The sequence below is a fragment of the Podarcis bocagei genome (genome assembly GCF_964188305.1).
Source record: "Podarcis bocagei genome assembly, chromosome: 1".
Taxonomy (NCBI): domain Eukaryota; kingdom Metazoa; phylum Chordata; class Lepidosauria; order Squamata; family Lacertidae; genus Podarcis; species Podarcis bocagei.
In genome coordinates this window covers 18,441,465-18,453,826 of record NC_138125.1, presented here as the reverse complement: position 1 = coordinate 18,453,826, position 12,362 = coordinate 18,441,465, and the positions used below count along the sequence as shown (strand labels likewise).

The following is a 12,362-nucleotide window of genomic DNA, read 5'->3' as shown; positions in this document are numbered from 1 at the left end:
TTGGACAGTGTTCTCGAAGCTTCAAACATGAGTTTGACTAAACTGTGAGAGGCAGTGGAAGACTGGAGTGCCTGGCGTGCTCTGGTCCATGGGGTCACGAAGTGTCGGACACAACTAAATGACTAAACAACAACAAAGTAGTTGTGACCTAACATTAGACTACCAAAAAAGTTTCATGTTTAAAGTTTTTCACACATTTCACATTTTGAAAGGATATGTTGTTTTTCTGAGTAGGAAGTTCTTTGGGCAAAAGTCTCTGGATCCAGCCCAGTATATTGAGTGCTTTCTCAGCTTATATCAGTATTTTTCTCCATTTCATATAATTTCTACTACTTATTGAATCTCCTTTCAGTTTTCCCTTCTTTTAAATCCACCACTTCTTTCAGATCCATTTTTTAATCTTTATTCTTTTCAGCTCCACCTCCTTAGTCTCACTCTTTCCTCAACTCAAATTCCACTGCTTATTTCTTTTCAACATTTGCACATCAGTTCTTTCAAATCAACTTGCGCAATCTCTGTTTTCACTGCATTTCCGTAGCTGCCGTTCTCTTGCAAACCTAACTTTGAATCTCCAGTTCCTTTTTGAAACATTTACGCAATCGCCAAAACCAAATTACACCATCTCTTGCTCTCTGCACTCCTCTTGAAGCATTGAACCCTTTTCAAACCTTTTGAATACAATTTGTTAAAAACCTTGCAAAGTTCTTTAATTATGCTTCCACAGATTCTACATCTTTCGAACCCAGCGCTATCTTTTTTAGTCCGTTTAAATCTGCTAAGCCCAAAAATCAATGTACACAGCCTCATTTAGACTTTTATTATACTAAGAATCATTTATTATACTAAGTTCATTATACAATTCAATGCAACCCATGCTGCTTCTGAACTGAATGAGTGACTCGGTTCAAATATTTGGGGTTCATCCACACTTCTTATCGTCCTGCTGCTTCCCTCCGCCCCTCAGAGTAAACACCCTTTAAAACTCCATTACAGCAAACAGCAATTCAAATCATAAAATCATACAGTTGGTAGGGACCACGAGGGTCATCTAGTCCAACCCCCTGCAGTGTAGGAATATTTTGTCCAACATGGGGCTCAAACCCACAACCCTGATATTCAGAGTCTTGTGTTCTACTGCCTGAGCTATCCCAGCTCAGCTCAGATTCCCCCCAGATTGCCATTTGTTCCAATCTATCACTAAAGAGTGGGTTTTTTCCCCTTGCAAAGGAGTGGGAGCAAGGAGGAAATTTCTTGGACCTTTGTCTAGAAAGCATGGATGAAACAGAAAACCACTCCATTCCATGCTTTCTAAGCATGGAATGAATGAATCTTTATTTGCATCAGCCACCGGCCATAGCAGTAAAACAACAATACAAAATATAAAGAATAAAGATTAAAAAGTTAATTATATAAAATACATCTTAGTGTTTTGAATCAACAGTCAAATAGTGGATCTTATTCTGATTGCCCCGGCTGAAAACCTTGCAAACTTTGCTGTCACCTGCTCATCTTGATCTGCCAAGAGAAAGGACACAGTGGCGTAGTTGGGCAACCCGGAATGGACAATAAAAGAGGGGCGATAACCTCACTCCTCAAGTCTTTTTAGTGCAAGCCAGAAGGGCATGCGCCACCGATTCGGTACTGCCATCTCCCACAGGGACATAAGCGTTTTTCATGTGGGACTTGTTGGAATCGTCCCTCAAGTACAGCCAAAGGCAGTATATTTAATCTTGCAAGGGTAAAAGCACATCTATATTTTAGAATTGCGTTGAAGAAGCATGGCCGAGCCCTCAGCTGTCCATCTGGGAATAGGAAGTAGTGCCAAGAGATTGCAGGACAGTGGTATTTTCTTGGAAGCAAAGTAGAACAAGATATAATAATAATAATAATATTTTATTTATATCCCGCCCTCCCCAACCGAAGCCGGGCTCTTAGCAGCTAACAACAGTAAAAGTAACACAGTTTACATAAAATCACAATCAATTAATTAAAATACATTCTAAAATCAATTCATTCTAAAATCAATTCAGAATCAAATTAATTTCAACCATTGGGCTAGAGTTTTATGAGGATTACCAAAGGAGGGGGTCAGACTGTGCCTTGGCCAAAGGCCTGGTGGAACAGCTCTGACTTGCAGGCCCTGTGGAAAGATGTCAAGTCCGGCAGGGCCCTAGTCTCTTGTGACAGCGTGTTCCAACAGATCGGGGCCACAGCCGAAAAAGCCCTGTCTCTGGTTGAGGCCAGCCTGACCTCCCTGTGGCCCGGGACCTCCAAGATGTTTTTGTTTGAAGACCGTAAGGTCCTCCGTGGGGCATATCAGGAGAGGCAGTCCTGTAGGTACGAGGGTCCTAGGCTGTATAGGCCGTATATATGCAAAACACATTGGCATAATCACACTGGTCCACTGTATGCAGTTGTAGAAACAACTTCTCTCAGTGTTAGGGAGACTCATAGGCTGCAAGGAAAGCTTCCAGACGTTTTTTAGTGCATTGGTGGCTAGCCTGAGCTCCTCCAGATGTTGTTGTGAACTCCGACTGCTATCAGCCCCGGCTGGCATGGCCAGTAGGCAGGGATGATGGGAGCCTGAAGTCCAACAAGAATCAGAAGAGCCAAAGGGTGTCCACCCCTGATTTAATGGGAAAGGACTACTCCGCCAGTGGCTTGGTCTCACTGCTTGCTCCCTTTTCTCAGATGGGAAACAGATGGGTATTGTAAAAGCTGGTTACAGCATCCCATTAAACAAACCAGAATCACCAAATCACGTGGATGGGGGTTGGTTAACTGATTAAATTTTGCATAGGAGAAAAAAACGGAGGAAATGAAACGCTTGCGCCATCTGTGCAATGCTCCATCTGTGCAAGCATTTCAGCTTGGCACATGGAGTCCTCCTCCCTATTCTTGGGGTTCGCTCCAAGCACCTGCAGAACCAATTTGGGGGCACCCATTTCTTAAGTGCATGTCCTTGTGAGGGGCTTCTCCTGATGGAGCTTGTTAGGGGAATCCATGTTGAGAATTTCATTCCTCACGAGCTGCAGGTATGTGTGTGGGATTGTTACATGTCACATGTCTGTTTACATTCCAGCACTGATTTTGGGAGTCTTGTGAGAGGAAATTGAGATACGCTGTTTCCGCTCTGTATTGCTTTTGCTTTTGCAGTTCTCTCTCCAAGGAAGAAGGGATGCGGGTGGCGCTGTGGGTTAAACCACAGAGCCTAGGACTTGCCGATCAGAAGGTCAGCGGTTCGAATCCCCGTGATGGGGTGAGCTCCCGTTGCTCGGTCCCTGCTCCTGCCAACCTAGCAGTTCGAAAGCACGTCAAAGTGCAAATAGATAAATAGGTACCACTGTGGCGGGAAGGTAAACGGTGTTTCCGTGCGCTGCTCTGGTTCGCCAGAAGCGGCTTGGTCATCCTGCCCACATGACCTGGAAGCTGTACGCCGGCTCCCACGCTCAATAAAGCGAGATGAGCACCGCAACCCCAGAGTCGGTCACGACTGGACCTAATGGTCAGGGTTCCATTTACCTTTACCTCCGAGGAAGAGACAGAGAGGCCATGTTTTCTTTGTTCTGTTACGATTGATTTAATTTGCAATACATTAGGCTTAGATGTTACTCCTCACGGCTGAGGAGTTTTGAACTCTGCTCATTGTGTGCTCATGTCTCTGGATATGGACCACATCAGCGTGACAGGAGACTGGAGTGAAGAATCGCAGGCAACGCTGCCTTGCGGGGAGGCATCAGGCCTCAGTGTTATCACCTAACAATCCCAACCCTAATCCTACAGGAAAAGAAGTATGCATTCTTTGTTTTTGTATGATAACACACTAGTGCCAACCTCTCAGAAGCATTCCTCGTTTTCACACAGGAGCGAATACCTCTGAAGTTGCCACCTTCTGCTTTTCACACAGTTGCTAAGCTCTGAAAAGTTTACAGCAGAAGGTGATCTGCGGCCAAAGGAAAACCACCACTACCCATCAACTTAAAAAGTGTTCTCGGCTAATTTTATACGATTACAAAAAAGTGCAAAAATGACTAGGAAACTGGCTGCAGCTTGTAAAGTGCACTGCAACAGTTATTGTGGTGTCTTACACTGTTCGGTTAGGGTTGTAAAATCCACATTTTAGAGATGAGGGGGTCCAAGAAGATCATTGGCATCTACAAAGCTTTGTGCTCTTGGCAAGCACCAGATCAACTGATTGGCGGCACTCGCAAAGCCCCACACCTTTGATTTCAAACTTTTAAACACATGTGCACTTTTAAACACATTCTAGTAAGTATTTCCTTCCCCGCCCATCTGACGGCGTGGCTTCAGCCGACACACCACGCCATCCAATGGCATCAGTGTTCCTGTGTCCTGAATCTTAAAGCTCTGAGGCGGGACCAGCTGGAATTCAAACCGCTGCAGGAACTTGGCCATCACCACTTTAGCCTCCATCTGTTATAAGCAAAAATGCAAACAAAACCAAAATAGAATAGTGAGCTCAGTGTGTTTAATTTTATTGCATTTTCATCCTGTCCTTCCAAGTGACTCTGCGTGACATTCTTGTGGTCCCTTCACAAGCCCTTCTCCCCAGGTGGTCAATAAGGGAAGCTTACCAGCTAATACTGACTGCCACCACCTACTGAGAGCAGCAAGACTCTCCCCCTTGCTCAAATTAGTGCTCAAATATATCTATATATTCTCTGGACACACGGGGTTAGAGAACACTTGCCTTGAAATCCTCCTGGACCACAATACAGAGAGTTAAACCTGAAATCAGGATGCAACCGGCAGCCCCAATCCAGTACAGTGGTACCTTGGTTCTCAAACGCCTTGGTTCCCAAATGCCAAAAACCCGGAAGTAAGTGTTCTTGTTTTCAAATGTTTTTTGGAAGCCGGATATTGTTTCCAGGGTGCCTGCACCAATCAGAAGCTGCGCCTTGGTTTTTGAACATTTTGGAAGTCAAACAGACTTCCAGAACAGATTAAGTTTGGCGCTTTTGTTTTTGAAGCTTTTTCGGTTAATTTGTTTTTGTGACTGTGTGGAACCCAGTTAAGCGAGTGATTGATTGATTGATTGATTGATTGTATGATTGCGGAAATGGATAACAACCCCCCCCCCCCGCATCCAAACAATGACTATCATTGGTGCAGGTAAGGGGAAAGAATAATTTTTATTTATATCATCTACAATACTGTCTTATTTATTTTATAGTTCAGTACATTGATTATTGCTTTCATTTTATGGATCAATGGTCTCATTAGTAAAATTCATGTTAAATTGCTGTTTTAAGGCTTGTTTTTAAAAGTCTGGAACAGATTAATCCATTTTGCATTACTTTCTATGGGAAAACGCGCCTTGGTTTTGGAATGCTTTGGTTTTGGAATGGACTTCCAGAACGGATTAGGTTTGAGAACCAAGGTACTCTCTGCACTGTTGACCACCTGATGTCATGTGATGCCTAACAATTCAACTTCAGGAAGGAAGGACCAGGAACGCGCTCTAAGCACACTCTGAATTCTTTCTTTACGGTGCCAGCTGGATTCCTTAATACCTTATATCTCTTTCCCCATCTGAGATTTTCAGGACAGTCTCTGTTAGTGGTTTCCCATGGCTCAGATGCAAAGCTTGTATCCAGTGTGCAGTCAGTGTTGTGGGCCCAATTCTGTGGCCCTGCATCCTAAGCTGAGATCAGACATGCCTCCTCCTCCTTCTGCATCAGTGGGTGTTTTAAGCAAGTTGTGCCATGTCGACTTTCTGAATGTGTTTTTAACCTGTGATTTTGGTTTTGAACACTTGTGTTATTTTGATGGATGGATAGTTTTATTGTTGGTAGTGGAAAACCACTTTGTGACCATTTGTGGTGAAAAGCAGTGTACAGTGGTACCTCGGGTTACAAAAACCTCGGGTTACAGACTCCGCTAACCTGGAAGTAGTACCTCGAGTTAAGAACTTTACCTCAGGGTGAGAACAGAATTATGCAGCGGCAGCGCGGTAGCAGCGGGAGGCCCCATTAGCTAAAGTGGTACCTCAGGTTAAGAACGGTTTCAGGTTAAGAACGGACCTCCAGAACGAATTAAGTTCGTAACCAGAGGTACCACTGTATAAATAAATTGGAAATAAGTTTTTTAAAAATGCATTTGAATTAAAGCTGTGGTTGCAAAGATTACTGAGAAAAATGGAGCTGGAATTTAGTGGAAATTCTACCTGATTCTAAGCGTTTTGGAGAACATGAAGCCATGCCACTATTTTGTGACATTTTTGTTGATCCTAATAAAGGTATTGACCACTTTTACTTATGAACCAGCATGGCTATTTTTGCTTTTTAAAATGTAAGGTGACATTCATCATATCATCTCAACTTGAAAAAGCACTCACTGTTTCTGTGGAATCTTAACCCTTACCATTTCTTGTTCTAATTTAACATTGTATACTTGTTATTGATGGTTTAAACATTAAATACCCCACATCTTTAGCACATAAGTGCTTGCAGGACCTTCTAAAAATAAAAAGCAAACCTAGTATGGTTTGTTCAAATGCGGGGGGGGGGGGGGAATGGTAACTGCACAATTAACACGTCTGATTTGTCTCAGTTATCATTCCCCCAAAATTGCCAACTTTAGGTGTATAATCACCACAAGGTCATCCTTATAACAAAACCTACCAATTCCCAATTATGCGCTAACACAATTTCCCACAAAGTAAGATGTCACTGTATTATTATTATTATTATTATTATTATTATTATTATTATTATTATTATTGCTTCCCACAACTGTAGCGTGTTTAATTAATAATGTATTTTGCAATCCAAATTAAATCGGAGCCTTCCTAGAGCATATTTCAGGAGCTCCTTCAATTTACACAATTTTGTACTGTACACAGTTTCTTGTTTTAAGAAATCCTTAGATCCCTACATTGCTCACACCCATTTCCCAGTATATTGCTATTTCCTCACTGCTTACACCCTGATTGCACAAATCCCAAACCACAGTGACTATGAAGTTCCTAGACTGAGTACATTGCTCCCAGAGTGCATGCCAGATTGGGGAGACACCTTGCTCTTAAAAACTACATGTGCAAGTCAGCCGTCAGCCACTTGTTCAGGGGTTAGATAGAAGGGCTTGATGGGCTGCTTTCAGCTCTCGGGCCTGAGGTCCCCCATCCACATGTTAAAACCATAGTTTAGAATGACCAGAATGAGCCTAAGTAAGCCTTGAACTCACATGCTCCCTTCTCTTCTCCATCAGTTTGGAAGCTGATCATTTAGCATTCTGTTTGGAACCCTAAACTGTGGTTGATCTTAACTATGGGTTGTTGAAAGAAGCCAGCTGTCAAGGGTGTGTGCAGGAGCCAGGCCCTGTGACCACGACTGAGGCCTTCCTAAGTTTGTTCTGAAGAGGCAAGGCCTCACAGGTGAGGCCGGTTGATAACTCACAGCACCTGGTGGCAAGAGCTGGGAAGGGATATAAGGTCAGCATTTCCCTTCAGCTCTTTGCCACAGCAACACGTTCCCTGCCTTGCTGCAGTTGGTTCCTTGACTCCTTGCTCCGTGGACCCCTGCCTTTGTGACTCCTTGCTTCCTGACCCTTGGACCCTTGGCTTCTTGACTCCCAGCTCTCTGACCCTTGGACTCTTGGCTTCCTGACTCCTGGCTTCTGGACTCCCGTTTCTGCTCCCACCCCGCCATCTTGCCCCCGGTCCCGATGTCCCCAGCCGGGACTTCGATTGCCCATGAACTGGACCGTGACACCAGCTTCCGAAACCATGGCTTTGGCCATGCTGGATCGTGTTGATGGGAGTCGAAGTCCAGCGACACCGGGGGGTGGGGGTGGGCTACAGGTTCTTCATCTTTGCTTTATAAAATGGTGCTTCTTCAGCTTAAAACTTTTAGGCATCCTTGAGATCGCCACTGGGTCTCCCATCTTATTACTCCACTAGTACCTTAACTCAGCTTCCACTCCTGCCTGCAGCAGTAGTAAAAAGGTAAAGGGACCCCTGACCATTTAGGTCCAGTCGTGACCGACTCTGGGGTTGCGGTGCTCATCTTGCTTTATTGGCAGAGGGAGCCGGCGTACAGCTTCCAGGTCATGTGGCCAGCATGACTAAGCCGCTTCTGGTGAACCAGAGCAGCGCACGGAAACGCCATTTACCTTCCTGCCGGAGCAGTACCTATTTATCTACTTGCACTTTGACGTGCTTTTGAACTGCTAGGTTGGCAGGAGCAGGGACCGAGGAATGGGAGCTCACCCCGTCGCAGGGATTAGAACCGCTGACCTTCTGATCGGCAAGTCCTAGGCTCTGTGATTTAACCCACAGCGCCACCCACCTCCCGCAGCAGTAAGTAGGACTCCATAAAAGCAGAAGAGGAGGGGATGCAATTCAAACAAAGGGACCTATCTTCTGCATCACTTGACCAGTGGACTGCTTTACTTACCAGTGCAAATATCTGCCCAATACAGGAACGAGGTCCCAGGGAAAATGGGAAATAGCAAAAGGAGGGCCTAAACCATCACAAAAACAAGACAGACAAGAATAAGATGGTTTTGAAAACACCAGAAAGGCTTCCTTCTAAGCAACAGCATATATTACAGCTGCTAATGAACATAGGAACACAGTAAGGTGTTTATACAAAGTCAGATATTGGTCCATCTAGCTCAATATTGTCTACACTGGCTGACAGCAGATCTTCAGGGGTTCAGGGAGGGAATATTTCCCAGCCCAAACTGGAAATGCTGAGGACTGAACCAGGGACCTTGCTTTATGACTGAACCTTCCCATTTAGGTGTTGTATTTAATAGCAGGTTGACAATAGTCATGGTCACTTCCTGATTTCTGCTTACGCCCAAAAAAGCTCTGTCGATTAATTTCTACAGATCAAGCTGCTGTTAAAAAGCACAGAAAGAAGCCAAGCCTGTTTCTATCCCTGGTCACATAGCAACCCGAAATAACTGAAATAATTTTGTGAATGTTGCCATTTACTGGAAACTCTTAAGTCTTTATCACAAGTAAGGGAAAAGATCCAAAAAGTCCGACACGTGGCAGAAAATTTTATAGTCTGGTGGTACAGACACAGGAGAATTTGATGTTTGCTTATTCGTTCCACGTGCCAAATGGAAATCAATCCAGCAAATACAATCAATATTCACTGTTGCTGTTGTTTTCAGTCTGCAAGTGGTATGCAATCGATTATGATTGGTTCTCTGTGTGCATTGCATTTCCTTTGCACCAAAATGAATGGGATGGAATAACGTAATTAACAACGTGAAATTCCACCGCAGCAGACAGCGAGGTGAATAATGTAAGTTTTTAAATCACATGACAAACTGCAGCAGACTGGAGACAGCACTGAACACAACTGTGATAATCACACAGGGTCCCCGGATATTTAATGGTCTATTGATCCCTGTGCCACCACTGTGCTCGCTTCCCCGCTGCCACCAACCCGTTACTCTCGGGTAAAACACTGAGTCCAGACAGTCGTTAAACTTGAACCAAATAAACAAGTTTATGTTATAAACATTAACAAGTTTATGGTTTCTCATAAAATAATCCTGTCAGTATCTTAACTTTAGTTTCTGTACTGGCCTATACCTTCCTAATACCTTATGACTGATTATATCAACTGTTTGACTGACTCCTCTTAACAAATTCTCTCACTCTCTCACATCAGACTAGCCCAGCCCACAGACTTAACCTCTCCATCTCTTCTCTAACTCCAGACTGACTTCTCAACCACCCTAACTCCTCCCCTTGGGTTCCCATTGGTTAGTCATTTTACACTTAGTTAACCCTTTCCTTCTGAACCCAGTATGATGTCACACACCTAGGAGGGCAAACTGCCACAACAATGAAGATGGGTTGCAATAGAAATGGATGCCTTCCTACACCCCTACCCGGCAGACACTTCCAATACCTGGCCTAATGTCATGTTTGGCGTTCAAAACATTCTGATATTTTCTTCAAGCCCTCTGAAAATCGTAAGAATTAGCAGTATGTCTCAATGACAGTCACCACATATTTTTGTTAGAAGAAATAACAAAGGGGCTCACCTTGGCTGGTCTTTGCTAAATCGCTCAGGATCAAAGACCAGCGGATCCTTGAAAAACCTTTCCATACGTCCCATGACATAGCTGCTGAACTGCCAAGGGAACAGAGCAGTTTACATTTGTATATATGACTCTTCAAAAACATTGGTTGTTCAAAGTTAGAGGCAAATGCATACAGTATTTTAATCAAGTCCTGGTTCCTTTCCCCGATTAGTCCTGCACAGAACATGCATCACCTTATTCCTAAAGGGCTCAAGGCAACTTAACTGTGAGCAAAGAAATATTAAAAGCATTTAATAATAACTATAAGTGATCACACTGAACACCCCCACTAAGTACACATTTCCTAGCATACATTATCAGTTAGTGCCTCCCCCCCCCCGCTTTTTAATATTTCATTGCTTCGTTATAGCTTAACTTTGTTTTGTTAAACTATTGTGTTATTTTAGACATTAAAAGCTGCTTTGCGTGAAAATTTTGCCTGGTAAAGTGGGGTACAAAACCAATCGTTCTGTGATTAAAAGAAGAAGAAAAATTCTGCAACAATCCAAAAACCGAATACTGCAACCTGTATCAATTATGAAATGAACATTGTAATCCTATATGCAATATGTAATCTCCTCTACTTGACAGGGTAGGCATGTATAGGATTGTGAGGTAAGTTAATTTGCATGTCATCCTGCATTTCACATAATTTACAGCTTGCACAATTTAATTCTGCTTCTGCTAGTCATTCTAAGGAGCAGATTTGCGTAACTTTTTTTTTTAAACTTAGTCATGAATGGTAGACTGGTTTTTGGGTGTAAAAATGGCATTGGTGGGGGGAGCAGTGGAAACAGCTTCAAAAGCTTAAAATCACTCGGGGGAGGGGAGGTTTCCCCAAGAAAGCTCAATAATTTTGGTGGTTTCCTTTAAAAAAAAAAAAGCTAAACAACTTTGTGGGCCTCAGGAATTTTACTTTTAGGAATATGGCAACCCTAGCGCATGGCCCTATTCAGCAGTTATTACTATTCATCGCAGAGAGATGCAAGAGAGGTGCAAGGAACCAAGAAATTATTCAGTACAGTCTTTGAGATATTACTATGTTTCTTGCCTAGGTTTGCCACAGTAAGGATAATAAACAACAACAACTTATTTATACTTCACCCATCTGGTTGGGTTTCCCCAGCCACTCTGGGCTGCCTCCAACAAAATATTAAAAATACAACAAAACACCAGACATTAAAAACTTCCCTAAAGAGGGCTGGCTTCAGATGTCTTCTAAAAGTCAGATAGTTGTTTATTTCCTTGACATCTGATGGGAGGGCGTTCCAAAGGGCGGGTGCCACTACTGAGAAGGCCCTCTCCCCATTCACCATTCTCACCACAAGCCATGAGCGGATTCTGCTGCTTTCTCATCCTCTTAGAGAATCACAGCGCATATACATTGCCCTGGACATAAAAGTCAGTTACATCAGGGGAAGTTTGATGTTGAATTCCAATGTGTTAGCTTTCAAACAAGACTCACTATTAAAGTGGTTTCTGCTGGAATTTTGATTCCTTCAACGACACATTCCTTTTCGGTCCAGCGGACAGTTCCTGGAGCTGGTGGATATAACCGCAGGGATTCTTTGAGAACCTAAGAGGGTAAAGGTAAAAAAAGCTATTTCGTTTCACCAACTAGCATGATTTGTTAAATGGAAGGGTTGGGTTTTCATCTGGAATTCTTCCCACAGAAACTCAGCTCAGTCACAAGTTTATTGGGGCTATTTGAACTAATAACTTGTTCTCAGCCTTAATTCCCGTGTAAGTTTCCTACTTTGTATTTTTCTTGCGGAAGGGGAATAAAAAAAAAAAATCTACAGCGCAAGGCTACACATGCCTACTCAGAAGTACGTCTCAATGAGCTGCTTTGGAGGCAATGGCAAACCATGGTTTAGTGTTACAAGAATTATCTCCCTGGGTTTGACTGCTCCCTCTTTTCTTCAAACACATCCATGAGCAGTTAAAGTTTCAAAAGATTAAACAGCAGAGTTGTACCTCAGAAGTCAAACAAAATCTGTTCTGGAAGGCTATTTGACTTCTGAAATGTTTGGCAACCAAAGGGTGGCTTCTGATTGGCTGTAGGAAGCTCCTACAGCCAATTGGAAGCCCCATCAGACATTCAGCTTCCAAAAGAACGTTCGAAAACCAGAACACTCACTCCTGGGTTTTGATCGTTCAGGAGCCAAACCGTTCAAGAACTAGGCTGTTTGAAAACCAAGGTACGGCTGTATTTAGCGTTCTGATGACACACTGAATTGTGGTTCATCTAAACCAGAAATGGAAGTTTCTGATGTTCTTGTTACCATACC

The 12,362-nt window shown here is 43.3% G+C and overlaps 1 protein-coding gene across 1 annotated transcript in view; it reads right to left on the bottom strand.

The window, feature by feature from the left end:
• Window positions 1-4,251: 4,251 nt before the first annotated feature.
• Window positions 4,252-12,362, bottom strand: part of LOC308586434 (cholesterol 24-hydroxylase-like) — a 30,241-nt gene continuing 22,130 nt past the window's right edge. Inside the window, exons 12-15 of the mRNA XM_081193103.1 lie at window positions 11,537-11,647; window positions 10,033-10,121; window positions 8,418-8,484; window positions 4,252-4,434 (exon numbers count right to left, since the gene is read on the bottom strand). Coding sequence (XP_081049229.1) covers window positions 4,267-4,434; window positions 8,418-8,484; window positions 10,033-10,121; window positions 11,537-11,647 — 435 coding nt within the window. The 3' untranslated portion in view covers window positions 4,252-4,266. The remainder of the gene's footprint in view (window positions 4,435-8,417; window positions 8,485-10,032; window positions 10,122-11,536; window positions 11,648-12,362) is intronic.